The sequence below is a fragment of the Mastigoproctus giganteus genome, chromosome 9 (assembly GCF_048544385.1).
Source record: "Mastigoproctus giganteus isolate SK-2022 chromosome 9, ASM4854438v1, whole genome shotgun sequence".
Classification (NCBI taxonomy): Eukaryota; Metazoa; Arthropoda; class Arachnida; order Uropygi; family Thelyphonidae; genus Mastigoproctus; species Mastigoproctus giganteus.
The window spans coordinates 196635949-196656139 of NC_143583.1; the positions used below are offsets into that span (position 1 = coordinate 196635949).

The 20191-nt window shown below is 37.2% G+C and overlaps 1 protein-coding gene across 1 annotated transcript in view; it reads left to right on the forward strand.

The window, feature by feature from the left end:
• The window catches only part of LOC150081006 (venom factor-like), a 785003-nt gene that overhangs the window by 167347 nt on the left and 597465 nt on the right, over positions 1-20191 (forward strand). The window contains exons 11-12 of the mRNA XM_090382066.1: positions 8835-8960; positions 11900-11968. Of these exons, the coding sequence (XP_090238192.1) occupies positions 8835-8960; positions 11900-11968 (195 nt within the window). The remainder of the gene's footprint in view (positions 1-8834; positions 8961-11899; positions 11969-20191) is intronic.

The following is a 20191-nucleotide window of genomic DNA, read 5'->3' on the forward strand; positions in this document are numbered from 1 at the left end:
AGGGCGGGGGGGGGGGTTGTTATGAAATCCCCAAGCACGAAAGGTATCAAAACCTATAGTACTTAGTACCTTGCATGGATTGAGGGAGAAGTATGGGGGACGGGGGATGCCGGAAACTTTGCTCTAGAGATTAAATATGGGTTTCACCACTTTAAGCCTCCAATAAGGAAAGTGGTGGTATTGCACCGGTTGATGAGAGTCATCTACCACCTGCAGATGTGCGGCAGATATGAAGTTCTCCGAGGAGTGCAGACGGGCTGCAAGAGTAGCTCATGGTGTATTGTCAGTGATATATAGGAATTTTTCTAGCAGGAATAAGGAGGTGATTATTCCCTTGAATATTCAGGCCACATGTAGAGTACTGTATACAGGTCTGGAGGCCTCATTTCAAGAAGGATGTAGAGCTGCTGGAACGAGTACAGAGAAGGGCAACAAGATTAGTGAATGGAACAAAGGGGTGCTCTTACGAAGAAAGGCTTAAGTTTTTCAAATTACAATGTCTGGAGACTAGGCACCAGCGAGGTGATCTGATAGAGGTGTATAAAGCCTTGAATGGTTTGAGCATGCTCAATGCTGCTAGGATTCTTCCTCTTGCTCAGAATAATCACCTGAGAGGGCATAAATTCAAATTGACGAAAGACAGGTGTAGGATGGACGTGCGGAAATTTGCCTTTAGCGAGCGGGTGGTTGGTTGGTGGAACAGACTTCCATCCCTTGTCGTGGAAGTTGATAGCCTAAATAAGTTTAAGGCTCAGCTGGACAGGTATTTTGAACGAACAGAGGGATGAAGTGGAAGTGGTGTTTTTTTTTTTTTTTTTTTTGGCTGATTCTGCATAAGCTTGCTTTCTTGCGTCAGATGCCTCTGCTAATGCTAATACCATGAAAGTGTTGAATCCAATTAGCTTGAAACTTGCCATAACCTTGGTCCCTGTCTTCAAGCTTATGTTTCATTGCATTAGGCTTAGCAATTTGAAGAATGAAATATTTCAGCTAGAAGAAGGGATAATAAACTTTTTAAAAATTGATTCTATGAATCAATTATAAATCAAAATAATGTGATACATGTATAAATCAAAATAATGTGATACATAATTGCTGATCAATTAACTATTAAAAACACAAAAATAATGATTGTAGAATGATTGATATTAGAACATTTTCAGTTTCAATTTTGTTCACTTAGTGTTTTGGCACCTGAATAAGTTCAAAGATAGATACTTGAAAAACAATTAAATAATTAATTATTGATAATCTTGAATCAGTAAATAATTTATTTAAAAAAATAATTTAATATGTAATATCTAATAATTAAAAAAAAAATACTGTAGTGGTAGTAGTAGTGGCAGTGGCATTTGATGCAAGAAAGCAAGTGTATGAGCTTATGCAGCATCAGTCAAAAAAAAAAAAAAAAAAAAATCACACCATTCCCTCCAAATGCCTGTTCAGTTCCTCCTTAAATTTATTCAGCCTATCAAATTCCAGAACAACAGATGGAAGTTTGTTCCAGCAATTAACCACCCGCTGGCTAAAGGCAAATTTCCACACATCTATTCTAAATCTGTCTTTTCTTAATTTGAATTTATGCCCCCTTACGGTCCGTAATCTGAACAAGTGGAAGGATCCCATCAGAATTCAGTGTGCTCAATCCATTCAAGGCCTTATACACCTCAATCAGATCACTGCACAGGTGCCTAGACTCTGCAATTTGCACAATTTAAGTCTCTCTCGGTAAGAGGATCCCTTCATTCCCCTCACCAATCTTGTTGCCCTTCTCTGCTCAAGTAAATCTACATCCTTCCTAAAATGAGGCCTCCAGACCTGTACGCAGTACTCAAGGCCTGGCCTGACCATTGCCTTATACAAAGGGACAATCACCTCCTTTTCCCTGCTAGCAAAATTCCTATATATCATTGACAAAACTTCATGACCTGCCCTGGCAGCCTGTCTGCATTGCTCAGAAAACTTCATATCTGACTGCACAATTACTCCCAGGTCTTTTTTATTTTCTACCACCTTAAGTGTAGTACCACACAGTTGGTACGTTTCTCTGGGGTTACTTCTACCCATATGCAGTACTTTGCATTTGTCAAGGTTAAACTTTAGTTGCCACTTCTTAGCCCATCTGCCCAAATTATCTAGATCCTGTTGCAGTAGCATACTGCCATTACTGTCATTAACAACCCTTCCAACCTTTGTATCATCTGCAAACTTCAACATTAAGCCTGATATACCTTCATCAATATCATTGAGAAACATCTGGTGAGTATGGGCTTGGCACACCCAGGGTCCTGAGCTGGATATCATCATTCTTCTCTTTCTTTCTTGGTGATTCCCTTCTACTTTTGACTCCCTCCCTCCCTCCCTCCCTCCCTCCCTCCCTCTCCTCTCTCTCTCTCTCTCTCTCTCTCTCTCTCTCTCTCTCTCTCTCTCTCTCTCTCTCTCAGAGTTACTCGGGGAACTTGTTATTTTTTCCTGGTGCAGCATAAGCATCAGGCTTCCTTGCATCATATGGATATTAATAATAATAATAAAATAATATACAAAACAACAGTGGACCCAACACCGAACCCTGTGGGACTCCACTAATATCATTAGTCCACGAAGAGCAGCACCCATTGATTACCACCCTCTGTCTTCTTCCACTTAACCATCCTTTTATCCATTGTAGCAACTTACCCTTAATACCATTCTGCTCCAATTTGTACAATAGACTTCCATGCGCAGCAGTGTTAATAGCTTTCCCGAAATCCAAATATATGATATCAAAATTATTTTTTGCATCCAGTTCCTTTGTAACCACATCATAATATTCTATAAAATTTGTCAGACAAGGCTTTCTCTTAACAAACCCATGTTGTGTCTGAATTATTGCTGCAGTCTTGTCTAGATGATCCTGCAATGCATCTTTAACCAGTGACTCCATTATTTTACCCGGAACAGAAGTTAAACTAACTGGTCTGTAATTACTCGTGTAACCCTTTGATCCCCCTTTGTGAATTGGTAATACATTTGCACATCTCCAGTTCGTGGAATCCTCCCCTGAGTCCAAGGATGCTCTCATAATTATGGCTAAGGGTTTGCTTAGTTGCTTTGCCACCTCCTTTAATATAACTGGATAGAATCCATCCACCCCAGGTGCTTTTTTTATGTTTATCTTCAACAATTTCTCCTCCATTTTGCTCTCAGTTATTACAAAATCATTAAGTATCCTGCTACAAATTGATAACCTTCTGCCATTTTCAAACCTTAATAATTCCTCATATGTGATTGTAGATGCAAAATACTCATTCAGTTTGTTTGCTATCTGAGCAGGATCATCAACCGTCCAACCATCAATGTCAAGTGGACCAATCGGATTCATCCCCTTCCTTTTAGAGTTTATATAAGTAAAGAAATCCTTGCTGTTTTTCTGAGCATCTTTTGCCAAGGATTTCTCGTAATCTGCCTTCACCTGCCTAGCCTCCTTTGTGACCTGATTACAGACTAGCTTATATCTGCCATAGGCTTCTGAGTCACTTGATAATTTATATGCATCCCATATTGAAAATGTTTAATGAAATAAAGCCAGTGATAGGCCTTGAGGCACCATGCTTTGACTTTGCATTCATTTGAATATTTTAAAATTGTTTAGTAATTAAAATAATTTAATCCTACCTCAAATTAGAGATTTCATTTGAATCAATACGCACAAAATTTACAAATGCTACAAAATTGTTAAAAAAAAAAATGTTTTTTAAATATAGCAGTTGAATGAGAATTTGAATTTGTGAATGGCAGTTACACCATAGGGATTGCCTCCTCAGTATATGTTAAGTGTTTGAACATTTAGATATTTAAGGAAACATGTATTTGGTAGTAATATGTAATGCATAAAATAAGGAACACTTACTTCCCAAACAAGCAATTAGTCTCTAGTAATAATAAGAGAGAGCCTGCCGAGTGGGTCAAGTGCCTGCCTGGCAACCCAAAGGTTGCAGGTTCGAATCCTGCCTCAGGCTTGGATCAAAGTAAAAAAAAATAATGGCATTAGCATTAGTAGAGGCATATGATGCAAGAAAGCAAGCTTATGCAGCATCAGCCAAAAAAAAACAAAAACTTCCACTTCACTCCTCCATTCGTTGGAAATACCTGTCCAGCTGAGCCTTAAATTTATTTAGGCTATCAACTTCCACAACAAGAGATGGAAGTCTGTTCCACCAACCAACTACCCGCTGGCTAAAGGCAGATTTCCGCACATCTATCCTACCTCTGTCTTTCTTCAATTTGAATTTATGCCCTCTCATTTGATTATTCTGAGCAAAAGGCAGAATCCCATCAGCATTGAGCATGCTCAAACCATTCAAGGCTTTATACACCTCTATCAGATCACCTCACCGGTGCCTAGTCTCCAGACACTGTAATTTTCAAATCTTAAGCCTTTCTTTAAGAGCAACCCTTTGTTCCATTCACTAATCTTGTTGCCCTTCTCTGTACTCGTTCCAATAGCTCTACATTCTTCTTGAAATGAGGCCTCCAGACCTGTATACAGTACTCAAGGTGTAGCCTGTCCATTGCCTTATACAAGGGAATAATCACCTCCTTATCCCTGCTAGAAAAATTCCTGTATATCATTGATAAGACACCATGAGCTACTCTTGCAGCCCATCTGCACTGCTAAGAGAATAAGAGAGAGTGCCAGAGTTCTGATAAATCACAAGTTGAACAATCAATGAAAAGTGTAGTTTATATGATGTCTACCTATAAGGCATTGAACAGTAAATGAAGTTAAACTCGAAGAGGGCTGGTTATGAGAATAATTTGATTGGCTGTTTCAGGAAACCTTAACTTTGTAAAATCCCATTAAAAAAATGAGATTTTACAAAGTTAATTGATTTGAAAAAAAAATTAAAAAAGGGAAAAAAACACAAATCTGCAAAAACATATTTTTAGTCAATTTTGGGATTAAAAAACTGTACAAAACAAGTATGTATGCAAGTGAAAATGACAAGAAAAAAAGTATGAAATATGGCCAAACAATACAGGTTGACTGACAGTTATGCCAGAGAATAAAGTTTGCATGATGGCTAACAATTTCAGCAAATCTTTCTAGATGTTTTATTATGGTCATATTTGTACTTTTTTCCTTTCTAATAATTAGATAGTATGAATCAGAGCTGTAATACTCAATATGTTCTACGTTGATAATAATATTAGTAAATTAATAAGAGGAGTATACCTCAATATAGTACGTGGAACACTTCCGTATGATACCCTCCAGAAATTAAAACGGAAAAAACGAAAAAATCGACAACTTACCGGTACATTAAAGTAAAATATAAATAATTAAATAATTAAAGTAAAATATAAATAATTAAATAATCAATTTAACACAATTAAAATTCAAATTAACGCAATTAAAAGAATCTGACGAAAATATTCAAAACGATTTTCCTTCCTGAAGCTGACATTTTCGACCGACTGTCAGTGATCACAGGAATTTTCATTCCTGTGAAAATGTCGACTGTCAGTGATCACAGGAATTTTCATTCCTGTGATCACTGACAGTCGGTCGAAAAGCATTGTCAGCTTCAGGAAGGAAAATCGTTTTGAATATTTTCGTTAGATTCTTTTAATTGCGTTAATTTGAATTTTAATTGTGTTAAATTGATTATTTAATTATTTATATTTTACTTTAATTATTTAATTATTTATATTTTACTTTAATGTACCGGTAAGTTGTCGATTTTTTCGTTTTTTCCGTTTTAATTTCTGGAGGGTATCATACGGAAGTGTTCCACGTACTATATTGAGGTATACTCCTTTCTAATAATGTACTGTATTGCTCTTTAATATTCACTAAGTAAAATGGCAAGTGCATACTGTATGAAAAGTATCCAAACAAGGATGAGGAGAACTTTGTTCCTCCTCAACTGATGTCTGCTTTCAACTGATGTCTAAATCAGGGTACATGCACTGTTCAGAAACCTAGGAGGCTCAGAAACCCAACTTGTTTCATATCCCAGTCTTACAAGATAAATTGTTGATATTGAAATCATATGCCAAGGAACTGTGATTCAGATTCTACATTCTTAATAAGAAACCATCATAATGTGTTTCCTTCTCTTGAGGGACTGTTTTTTTGCATTAATTTTAGGACAGTCAATTCTCTACTGGTCATGAAATATTTTCCTTTAGCTGAGAAGGTTGTTCTATGCCAGTCACTGATTAAAAGAAAGTCTAAATTTCTTTGCTGTTATTAATGTATACAAATCCACTTGGACCATTGGTGAAAATATCTTATGGGGTATTTGTGCTCTGTTTATTTTATCCATGTTATTTTATATTTTTTAAATGGAACATTACAAAATGATTTATAGGTAATCGCTTTAGTAACTTAGTGGTAATTCTCATTTCCAAATCTTTATCTATGATCCAAGGGGGAGGTAAAAGAATAAATAAATATAAAATATTATGATTAATATTAGTTAATAAATCATCATGAGAGAGAGAGAGAGAGAGAGAGAGAGAGAGAGAGAGCGAGCGAGAGCGAGCAGCTTAACTGCATCAAAAACTTGTCATCTGGGAGGGTGGATCAATAACAAGCAGTGACTATAATACCATAAAGTGGTTTGTATCTAAATAAACTTAATCTGTTTGAGAGCTTAAATTTTAGGAAAGGAGATTGCAGTGGAATGAAATATTTCTTAGGCTTGATTAACTGGAGAGAATACTGTATGCTGTTGAATAAAAATATGCTATGGGAAATATTCAAGGGATTTTGATTCAAATGTTTTAGGACCAGTGGTCAGGTTCTTAAACATAAGATTCAAAAGTGGATGACAGGTGAAGTTAACAGTTTATTGAGCAAAATAATCAAGCTTGGGAATGTTACAGACACAAGATTCTGATTTGTATGAGCATTACAAGAGAATGTGTAACAAAACCACTGATGATGTAAGATGGGCAAAAAGCTGATTGTGAGATAATACTAGCAAATAGAGTTATGAATGGGAATAGAGAGTTCTTGTGTGTGAATACAAAAAAGAATAAATCAAATAGGTTCCTTAATTAGTTGTACTGGAATGCCTTGAGCTGAGTAGATACTTCTGAATGATATTTTCATTTGAAAATAAGTTTTAATATTTGGGAATGATGCATCAAATTTCTGTAAAATAAGTGATATTATGATTTCAGAAGCATTTGTGAAAAGCACGGAGGTTAAGGGAAGGCAAAGTTGGTATATATTCAGTTATAGTTAGAAAGACTGCATAAGTGTATCAAACCATTGGGAATGTTAATGAGAACATCATTAGATTCCCAAAAGATCCCCCTGGACTGGAAAAGTGCTAAAGTCTCCCTGATCCACAAAGGTGGTGCCAAAGAAGAATTGACTGACTATAGGGTAGGAGCTTGATTTGGGGGGGGGGGGATCATGGAGTCTGTGGTTAAGGATGTGACTCAGGACCATCTCAACAAGAATGGTATTTTGAGTAGATCCCATGCTGGGAGCTACTCAAGTTAATACTCTGTCTGTGATTATCAGACAAAAATTAGATTTTTGTGTAATAATTGTATGACTTCCTTTCTTAATAGGCATGTCAATTGTAGGCGTACTCCTTCTTTGGTGTACAATTATATATAAATAATTAGTTACTTATTTATACATAATTTTCTTCACTTACATTAATTTTATCTGATAACTATAAGGCAATTTATTTATTTAGCTAGAAAATTTAGTGAGACAATTGACAATACACATGAAAAATTTAGCATGTTTAATTATAGAAACACTTAAATACATACAAAATTTATCCCAAGAAAACTTTTCCATATTACAGATGTTCCCCCACTGGGATAGACAATTTCAACAAGTCCATTCTATATCTCATTCTAAATTGAATTATATATAGTTCTTTACGGCATCCAATTTGATTATTCAGCTACCTCCTAGGCTAGTCAAATTTATCACAGTTAGGATTTCAAAATGCCTTTCTCCCTTTTTTTGGATTATTTCCTTGACTAGGAATAATAATACGAAACAGTACTTACAATAACTTTCATTTCTCCGAGTTTTTGGACCAGCTCCTTGATCTTCTGGCACTTTCTTTAATAGCTTCCACATCAGATTCCTTGTTATTATCCAAGATTCTCCTCGGTCAAACTCACTTTAATGTGGCCTATTCATACTAAACAGCCCACTTACTATAAATTTATCTACTCTCTTTGAACTACTAGTTACATATCTGCACCTAACTACAACTCCCAACCACGACTTTTCTCGACTACTAACTTATTCACTGCTTCACAACTTGCTGACTCTGAAAAACTCCGCTTACTTGCCACCGAAACAGTCCTTATATATCCAAACTTTACCTAAATTTCCCCTGAATTTTGACCTGACCTCCCCTCAGTAAGTCGAATGTTCGCCATATTTCTGAGAAATATGGTCTCGCCCTTAGATATTTTCCTAATGACTATTCCTTATCCCATTACAACTTTTCGTTGCATATATAATTGTTGTTCACTGAAATTTTCTAATTATACAGAATGTTCCCATGTTAATTTCGCCCATATACTTTATTATTATTATTATCTTAATTTTAATTTATTTATTTATAAAATTTTTTTTTTTTAAAATGAGTTTAAGCTTACATAATTATAATGATAATCTAATAATCACAGAAAAATCCTCAACAAAATTTTTTACTTATTTTCATCCGAGGTCCCCTTAATTGTGTTGCATAATAATAAAACATCCTCTATAGGATCATTCTTTTGATTTATGGTTATTGCATTTGATTCAGTTATATTTATTTTTTACAATAAAATTTTTCTTTTGGTTTGTATTAATTTAGATTTCAACAGATGATGAAAAGTATGAAGGGGACCAGGCTAAAGCTAATCATAAATTGGAGAGATACAGGTCCAGCACTAATGGCTATATTGCATTATCAAGGACTGAAGGAATCTCTACTATAATAGTATGTATTTTATGTTTTAATAATTTTTAATATTAAATAATTATAGAATAAAAATGAGAAATGCTGAAAATCATGTTTTTTCCCTTATTAATTCTATAAATGTTTTAGAAAGCTTGCCTTTCCTTTGTCTAATCAAGTTATTGTTTTATTTAAACATATCAGTTAAAAAAAAAATTCAAAATTTGTGTACTTTGATGCTCTTAAACAAAAGCATATATATGCATCAATCATGTTTTCAAGACTCTCCCCCCAACTAAAAGTCACAAAATAACTGGGTACTCATGCACTCTGAAACTTTGTAGGCAATGCATGAAACTAAATCTACTGTTATTTTGAGCTGCAAAAGACAAGTCAAAGTTAAAATATTTTAGAGCCCAAAATTTGGAAAGACTTTTAATAAAAGTGTAGCAAATAAAGGATTAGCAACTGACACATGAGACTTAATGGTATTTAAAACAGTGGGCAGATTGGGAACAGGTGTGGAGGAGTTTTTGCATGAATTTGAAATATCAGTAATCATAATTAAATGTAGGTGTTGAAGATTTATATACTTTTCTGTGGAAACTTTTTATTTTGTTGCTACTGTTAATATTTTTATAAATATAGTTCGGATGTTTATTATACTGGTGTTAGAGAATGAAATTTGTAACCTAACCTAATTGCATGATGTGCCATTTTTAATAGGAAGGACTGTATTGCATACATGAAATATTCTAAATTAAATTATGTTCCAAAGATTAAAATTTGAATATTGACCTAATCTTATAAATTTGTTTAACAATGATTCTATATTCTCTATTTTTAAACAAGCTTACAAGGCATTATGCCATTGAGCAATATATGAGATACAAATAAAAAACCTATTTGAAATAATGTTGTGAAATCAAGCTAAGTGGATGGATAGTTTCTATTTATAATCTGTCTGTCAAAATTTTAATTTCTTCATTTAATGAAAATTGGATGAGTTGTACTTATACGCATTTAAGAATTGGCTAAATAAGACTGATTTTTATGAGCGACGAGGTGATAACTGTTGTAATGCAAAAACTTACCGGTATTTGTTTGTTTTAAATAGATATTTGTGAAAACAATATATTTGGTAATTAGATTATACTATGCATCTCTCTCTCTCTACTCTGGATGAAGTTAAATTTAAAAAGTTCAGTGAGCATCGCACTTTTATGTGAGGGGTGCTTAAACAGGTTTGTACATGTTCTTTTCCAGTGCATATTTGCTTTTGTTAAAGAGCTTCAAAAATTCATGAATTCTTAATTAGTTTTAAGTAATGTTTTAAACAAAGTAGATCCTAGATTAATCAGAGTAAGGGTAAGCTTTTAAAAACATTTCTAAAAATATATAAAATAGTGAGGTAATGAAATGGAATTGATTTATGCAAGTTGCACCTATAGTGGTCCTACAGTTAACAAGATAAAAGATTTAATGTATCATTGCCACTAAGATGATAAAAGTTGAAAGCACCAGATAAAGTCTGTATTGTTTAGATAGTTATCCAAAGAGTCAGGATAAAGAGGCAAACCCATTTTTAAATTCTTTTTAGATAAAAATGAAATGGCAGCAATCGTGTGAATGAGGAAAGTGAAAGAATGGACCTCAGGATTAATGCCAGCATGACTAAGCTCGTGGTACTTAATGGGGTGAAACCAACACCTCCTCTCATGTAAATGGATGGCTGAGAGAGAGAGAGAGAGAGAGAGAGAGAGAGAGTCAACAAGTTCAAACATCTGGGCTGCTGGATCAATGACAAAAATGAACCAGATATGGAAATAAAAGAAAGGATTGTAATGATCAGGCAGTATTTTCCTTAAAATGAGATCTGCATTGTGCAATGGATCTGCTTCACCTTAGAATCCATTTAATGAGGGTGAGTTTTGTTATATGGTGCTGAGACATGGACACTGAAAACTAACACCTTCAAGAAACCAGAAGCACTTGAAAAGTGGACTTACAGAAGAATGTTAAAGATACCATGGACATCAAGGGTGACCAATGAGAATGTCCTGCAGAGAATTGGAGAACGGGTGATTTGCTGAAGAATGTAAAGAAAAGAAAAACAGTGTATCTTCGAACACCGCAGAATAACAAAGACACAGTTCCACAGCTAATTAATGAGGGAAGAAAAGGTTTAAGAGAAGACTCATATCATGGCTAGATAACATCAAGAATTGGATGAGACTGAATACTGAGCTGCTGTTCAAAGCTACCAGAGATCATAAGACATTTGCTATGGTGAATCAAGAGACATTAGCATTAGCATTAGTAGAGGCATATGATGCAAGAAAGCAAGCTTATTCAGCATCAGCCAAAAAAAAAAAAAAAAAAAAAGACACGCACCACTCCCATTTCACCCCTCCGTTCGTTCGAAATACCTGTCCAGTTGAGCTTTAAATTTGTTTAGGCTATCAACTTCAACAACAAGTGTTGGAAGTCGGTTCCACCAACCAACCACCCGCTGGCCAAAGGCAAATTTCCGCACATCTATCCGACATCCGTCCTTCCTCAATTTGAATTTATGCCCTCTGAGGTGATTATTCTGAGCAAGATGAAGAATCCCATTGGCATTGAGCATGCTCAAACCATTCAAAGCCTTATACACCTCTATCAGATCACCTCGCCGGTGCCTAGTCTCCAGACTCTGTAATTTGCAAAACTTAAGCCTTTATTCGTAAGAGCAACCCTTTGTTCCATTCACTAATCTTGTTGCCCTTCTCTGTACCCGTTCCAGCAGCTCTACATTTAGCAGATCTCCTCTCCTTTACTCTAGTGCTTACATACATTTGGGGATAACACTTCTGAAAGAGTTAATAAACTTTCAGAATTCATTAATATCAAATAATGTAAGTGGAACAGTTTTACTCTTTTATTTTTGTGTATAGATTTTTTGTACTGTTTTTTTATCATTTCTCTTATTTTTATTTCAGCCTGGAAATGAATTTGTAGGTACCATTTATTCAGAACCATCAAAAGAAATTACAGATATTTTTTTCATGGTAAGTGTGCAAATTAATTTTTGTATTTTCTCAGTTAGGATAAAAAATGTGTGTGCAGATAGCTCTTTTGAGAAATGTGCATATACAGTAAAATCTTATTACAGAAAAATTCTCAGAGGTGGATGAATAATTTCATGTAGTTTCAGAAAATAATTCTGTTTGCTTTGTTTTTTATCTGTATTGTCAGGAAACACTATTGTTCCTCCATAAATGAGCTGGGGCTCACTGCTCAATTTAGAAATAACTGCATTTATCCCACATGCTGACCTAAAATTACTAATATTGTTTTTAACTGAATAACATTGCCAAGAAGGAGAATCCATCATTCCTTAAAACTCAAAGGTGCATTTTTCTGTGTGCTAATACTAACAGAACCAAATAGTTCCAAAATACAGCTATTTGGCTGTTAGTATTAATAGTGGAAAAATCATGCAAGGCATGTTTTTTAATAAATATTACTAAAAATTATTTTAAAGTAACCATATTTGCTTAGATTTGATGCTTTTAAAAATCATTTAATGGCATAGGATTAGTAAAGAAGCAAGGCTATTTCAGTATAGGTATTTATATAGTTTCAGAAAATAATACTATCTGCATTATGTTTTTTTTATCTGTACTGCCTGGGAACACTATTGTTTTTCCATGACAGATTCAAAAAAGTTAATACTCAAACACCAGCCAAGTAATTAAATACTTTAATAAAATAAAATAAGATGATACAGTAAACTGGACTATTACAATAAGTACTAAAAGAAATAAAATCAGTTAAAACAGTTAAAAACTAACAATGCTAAAATCGTTAAAATACCGGAAATCCGAAGCTTTTGGGGACAGCTGTTTCCTTTCTCAACAGTGTACTGTTGCTACAATGACACATCCTTAAGTAACAGGCCCATGGTACTCATGTGACTCACCAGGAATATCGTCAGTATTCTCTATTTGCGCACCGGAAATGGAAGTGACCCGGGAACATGCCATGTGGAACCGATCATCGCGTCTGAGGACAATCACCTCAAAGAGGGGGGTGTAATCACACACTCCTATCCCTGTTAATAGTATGACAGGATGAACCAAATTGCAAGCTCTCGAGCCACTTGTGTTCCCAGAACCCACGCGCACGGTCAGTAATGACCGCATCCTCAGGGGAGATTCGATGCTGCTTCTCCCCAAAATGTTCCGCCACAGCAGATCTAGCATAGTTCGCAGTCTTAATGGTGGTCAAATGTTCCCCCAGACGGTCTTTTAGATGTTGCCTTGTCTCCCCCACAATCCAGGCACTTAATCTCATAAACTACACTACTAGTGGAATCCCGGGTTACGGGGTCTTTGACCTGAGACACCACTGTGTGCAACCTCTGCCCCGGAAGCTGCACACAGCGGGTCTGACACTCTCGTAGTGTCCGCACCACATGATCTGAAAGGCCCGGATAGTAGGGAATGTAAGCAGCAGCCACCAAGGGAGGTGGTTCCCGGTGATTGGAGCCAATCCTATAAACATATTTGTCCAAGACCCTCTGGGGGTAACCACACTTACTAAGGTCTGCCATGATCTCACTAACTTCCATTTCCCTATCCTCGGGGGTACTGCAGTGGGACCACACCCTATATATTAATGCCCGAGCTACGCTATCTTTATGTTGATAAGCCTGTGCTGAACTGTAATGGACATACTGACTACGACACATTGGTTTTCTATAAACTATAGTCTTCACTCTAGCACCATCTCTAATAACCAGGACATCAAGAAACGGGAAGGTACCAGCTGGTTCCACCTCCGAGGTGAATTGTATAAATGGAGAGAAGCTATTAAGTAAGTTAAGAATTTCATCTTCCCTCCCCTTCTTTATAATGGTGAACGTATCATCAACGTATCTCTTCCATTCGCGCATGGGAAAATCTAACTGATGGAAAGTCCTGGCTTCTAGTTCCTCCATAGCTAGATTAGCCACTATGGCACTAATGGGGGAACCCATGGCCGTGCCATGGACCTGTTTATACATAACATTTTGAAAAATTATAGTGGTGCTGGCAAAGCAGAACTCCACCCCTTTACAAATGTCATCAATGCTTAACAAACACCTGGAACTAATAACATCATCTTGTTCTAAGGCTGATCTTACACAATGAACCCCATGTTTAATTGGGATACATGTAAACAATGATACCACATCGAAGGAGTTCCCGTAGCCAGGTGGGAAGGAGCAGCAGTGCGTAGCACACGCTTCTTGATTAGACCGGGGTTCGAGCCCGTCACCACCAAATATGGAAGATGCGGAGAGGTCAGGGAATGACCACCGCATATCCCCGGAGCAATATGGCCTTAGTTGCTAATGCTCCTAAAAAAAAATCAAATCGAAGGAGTTCATAAGATCATCATCCCCTATAATCTGATTTCTTACATACCCTACAAATTCTTTGCTGTCCTTGACCACAAAACCAGAACGTCCTACTATAGGCGAAATAATCCTAGCTAGAAATTTCGATAAGGCATAGGTGGGACTACCCACAAATGAAACTATCGGTCTCAACAGAACACCCACCTTGTGGGTCTTCAGGAGACCATAAAACTGAGGAATTCGGCATCCTGAAGCATGTAAAGTCCAATACACTTCTTTAGATATTTTACCTGCCTTATACCAACTTTGTGGCGCCTCCGTAGCCAGGTGGGAAGGAGCAGCAGTGCGTAGCACACGCTTCTTGATTAGACCAGGGTTCGAGCCCGTCACCACCGAATGCGGAAAGGTCAGGGAATGACCATCGCATATCCCAGAGCAATATGGCCTTAGTTGCTAATGCTCCTAAAAATCAAAAACAACAACAATACTAACTTTGTATGATACCATTAACTTGTCTTTCCAAACTAGACAATGGATTACGCCGAGTAACTTTATATGTATTAGTATCTTGTAGGAGATCTTACAAGATACTAATACATACTAGGCTACTGCTTGCATTCCCTACTATCCGGGCCTTTCAGATCGTGTGGCGTGGACACTACGGGAGTGTTAGACCTGCTGTGTGCAGCTTCTGGGACAGAGGTTGCACGCAGTGGTGTCTCAGGTCAAAAGACCCCAGGATTCCACCAGTAGTGTACTTTATGAGATTAAGTGCCTGGATTGTGTGGGGGGAGGAAGACAGGGCGACGTCTAAAAGACTGTCTGGGGGAACATTTGACCACTATTAAGACTGCAAACTATGCTAGGTCTGCTGTGGCGGAACGTTTTTGGGAGAAGCAGCATTGAATTTCCCCTGAGGATCCATCATTACTGATCGCGCACATGGGTTCTGGGAACTCAAGTGGCCCGAGAGCTTGCGAATCAGTTCATCCTGTTATACTATTAACAGGGATAGGGGTGTGCGATTACACCCCCTCTTTGAGGCGATTGTCCTCAGACGCGATGATCGGTTCCACATGGCATGCTCCCGGGTCACTTCTGTTTCCGGTGTGCAAATAGAGAATACTGATGGTGTTTCTGGTGAGTCACATGAGTACCATGGGCCTGTTACTTAAGGATGTGTCATTGTAGCAACAGTACACTGTTGAGAAAGGAGACAGTTGTCTCCGAAAGCTTCAGATTTCCGGTATTTTAGATTATTTTCATGATTTAGCATTGTTAGTTTTTAACTGTTTTAACTGATTTTATTTCTTTTAGTACTTATTGTAATAGTCCCATTTACTGTATCATCTTATTTTATTTTATTAAAGTAACATTAGCATTAGCATTAATTGAGGCATATGATGCGGAAGAAAGCAAGCTTATACAGCATCAGGCAAAAAAAAAAAAAAAAACACAGCCTTACCATTTCTCTGATCCATTAAGGCACCTTTGTAGCCAGGTGGGAAGGAGCAGCAGTGCATAGCACACACTTCTTGATTAGACCGGGGTTCGAGCCCGTCACCACCAAATACGGAAGATGCAGAAAAGTCAGGGAATGTCCACTGCATATCCCGGAGCAATATGGCCTTAGTTGCTAATGCTCCTAAAAACCAAATAACAAACAAACACTGATCCATTCATTCCAAATGTTTGTATAGTCAGGCTTAAATTTTTTAAGCTATCAGCTTCCACAACAACAGATTGAAGTCAGTTCCAGCAATCAACAACCCACTGGCTAAAGGCAAACTTCCGCACGTCTATTATACAACTGTCTTTCCTCAATTTGAGTCTATGCCCCCTCAAACCTGAGGAGGCATAGATTCAAATCTGAGCAAGTGGAAGTATGCCGTCAGCATTGAGCCTGCTCAAATCATTCAAGGCCTTATACACCTCAATCACATCACCTCGCAGGTGCTTGGTCTTTAGATGCTGCAACTTACAGAACTTAAGCCTTTCTTCATAAGCACACCCCTTTGTTCCTCTCACAAATCTTGTTGTCCTTCTCTGTACTCATTCTAGCAACTCTACATCCTTCCTAAAATGGCACGCTATGGCCATAGCTGCCGATGCGTCCAATAAATCTCGAAACAAACAAACAATCCTTCCTAAAATGAGGCCTCCAGACCTGTATGCAGTACTCAAAGTGTGGCCGGACCATTGCCTTATACAAAGGGATAATCACCTCCTTGTCTTTGCTAGCAAAATTCTTATATATAATTGAGAAAACCCCATGACCTGCTCTGGCAGCCGATGTGCATTGCTCAGAGAACTTCTTATCTGACTCCACAATTACTCCCAGTTCTTTTTCATTCTCCACCTCTGTGAGTGTAAACCAAACAGTTGGTATGTTTCTCTTGGGTTACTACTACTACTACCCATATGCAGTACTTTGCATTTCTCAATATTAAACTTCAACTGTCACTTCTCAGCCCATCTACCAAACTTTTCTAGATCCTAGTGCAGTAGCATACTGTCTTTACTTTCATTAACAACCCTACCAACCTTTGAATCATCTGCAAACATGGACATCAAATCCTGATATACCTTCATTGATATCATTAATAAATACACAAAACAACAATGGGCCCAACACTGAACCCGGGGGAACTCCACTAATCCATGTAGAGCAGTGTCCATTTATTACCATTCTCTGCCGTCTCCCACTCAACCATTCATTTATCTATTGTAGCAACTTGCCCTTAATGCCATACCACTCCAATTTGTACAGCAGAGTTCCATGTGCAACAGTATCAAAAGCTTTCCTGAAATCCAAGTATATGATATCAAAATTATTTTTTGAATCCAGTTCCTTTGTGACCACATCGTAGAATCCAATCAAATTGGTCAGACAAGACTTTCCCTTAACAAACCATGCTGTGTCTGAACTCTTACTAGTCTTGTGTAGGTAATCCTGCATCACTTCTTTGACCAGTATCTCCATTATTTTCCCCGCAAGTTAAACTAACAGGTACATAATTATTTGTGCCACCCTCTGAACCCCCTTTGTGAATTGGGGATACATTTGCAAATCTCCAGTCCATGGGGACCTCCCTTGAATCTAAGGATGCTCTCATAATTTTGGCTAAGGGTTTGCTTACTTCTCTCGCTGCTTCCTTCAGTATAACTGGATAAATTCCATCTGACCCTGGTGCCTTTTTTGGTTTAACTTCAACAATTTCTCCTCTACTTTGCTCTCTGATATTACAAAATCATTTAATTCCTTGTTAGAGTTTAGTAAACTTCTGTCCTCCCCTTCCTTCAGGATACCTAATGTGTGAATCTATATTCACAAAATACTCGTTGTTTGTCAGCTATCTGAGCAGGATCATCAACAGTCGAACCAACAATGTCAAGTGGACCAATCTGTTTCATCCCCTTCCTTCTGGAGTTTATAAAAGTAAAGAAGTCTTTGTTGTTTTTCTTTGCATCCTTTACCAAGGATTTCTCTTAATTAGCCATTGCTTGCCTAACCTCCTTTGTGACTTGATTATGGACTAGCTTATATCTGCCATAGGCTTCTGTGTCACCTGCTAATTTATATGCATACCACACATTTTGCTTCTCTGCCACAGGCCTCATTAGTTCTTTTTACATCCATTTAGGACTAAATCTTGAACAGTATTTCTTAGTTGGTGTGAAAAGCCTAGTAGCTTCCAAGATTAATTCCCTGAACGCCTACCATTTAGAATTCAGTGTTTTTAACATCATCTGTGGATCCTACTGTATAGAATTCAGAATTTGCCTGAGACTACTGTAGTCACCTGTAGTCACTATACTTCTAGAATTGGTGTACATGCAAATTTACATGCACCTGTTCTTACTCTTAGTTACCCTAATACAGCTCATGTATTTTCTCTTTCCTTGGTGACTTCCAACAGTTCTTGAAATCCCAAGCAACTTGATCTCTAGGCTGCTGCTCGTTCCAATAGAAACAGTGCAAAAATCGGTTTTGCCTCTCCCTGTAGCTACTGTTGATTTAGTCTGTGAATCCCCGAAGGTAGCAGTTTTCCTACTCTCTTAATACTGTCTTGATAGCATCAGCAAATATTCTTGCACCCTTTCTATTTAAGTGTATCATTTAAACATAGCTGCTAATTTGCTGGCCATCTTTTACGTCTATTGAAGTCATTCTGAGGGAATGCTGCTCGGTACTGATCATTAATGACTCTGCCGATATTTACTGCTAATTTTGACATCACGCCTTCTATCCCTTTGTTGATGTTATTTATGAACATGAGAAACAATAGTGGTCCAAGAACCAATCCTTGAGGGACTCTACTCCTAATGTTACACCTTAATGGAAAAATATCCATTAATCACAACCCTTTGCTTTCTGTCCTGCAGCCACCCAGCAATCCTCCTTTGGATCAAATCAATTCGGATCAACTTGTGCCTATTGTAGGCTTCAGTACTTTTCATCACTCTGTAACTATCTTTTTCTCACGCTATCTCTTTCTGCTGTATTTGACCAGCCAGCTCTGCAGTCATCCGTTTTGGCATCCTCTTGCAATATTTTCTTAAAGGTATGTATGCATTCGTGGCTTCTGTGATTTTTGCTTTTAAAGTATTCTATAATTCAAATGTATTTTCCATCCCTCGGCAATCTGCCCAGTTCACAGATACCATATGGTGCCTTAAACTGTCAAAGTCCCCTCTTCTGAAGTTAAAACCTGTGCATTTACCTTTTAACTACTGCAACATCTTTCTTCATCTTCCATTTGATGATTGCATGATCCTGACAACGATCCTGTACTTTAATCCCTGTGATGTCATCTGATTCATTAATAATGATGAGATCAAGAATATGCTCACCTCTAGTACATTCTCTGACATGCTGGTACAAATAATAATCATCAAGTTTATTTTAAAAAACTTTTTCCCCATCATGAGTTTCTCTTCCACTCATTTCAATCAATCCAGGGCAGATTAAAGTCACCCTTAAGAATTCACACTTGCTTTGCCCACTCCAACTGCATGTAAAGACTCTTGTCATATTCTTCACTCTCATTGTTTCCAAGTAGCTTCCAAGTAACTCACATCACACAGATTCAGGCATCCAGGCTGCTTTTGATAAGCAGCATGACCTTCCAACCCTTCTCTTCCCTATCTTTCCTAAATATGTTATATATGCCATAGTGTAACTCTTCCTCACCAATTTCTGGGTGGGGAAGAGTTACACTTATCTCTCTTACGTTTCTCTTATCTCTATTATATCAGCATTAATTGTCCTAACCAGGAGTGTTTTATTGGCAACACTCCTAACATTACTGTAGACACAGTTGAGACTAAGTAATCTTCTATAGTTTACTACCCTGACTGTATCCCAAGCTGTATCTTCCCCCTCATTTGAAAAAAACATTGCTATCCTCAGAACATCTTATCAACATTGACCATTGTGACAACAAAGAAGAATTCATGAAGTGAGTGCAAGCATTACTTTGACCCATATCGTCAGATAAATGTGGATCTAAATTACCCTTTTCCCCCTGAACCCTTAGGGTATCTTCAATGATACTGGTAAAAATCCTTGCACCACTTTTGCTCAAATGGATACCATCTCTGAAAAATAGGGTCCTTCTACCTACAAATGTGGACCACACTGATAAAAATTCCCCTTTTTTCCCAGAGCCTTGCAGATTCCCTCAAGTCGAGTTAATCCACAAGGCTTTCAGCATATAATCCCTCCTATTGTGTCTGGGCAGAATTGCAGACACGTACACGTTCTGATCTAACTTGTGGCATTTTTTTCGGCATAATCTATGTTTGTCCAGCAGATGGTCTGGTTGTGTATGTTTAATATTATTAATCCCCACATGAATAATACTTCTCTCTTTACCTCCCTTAA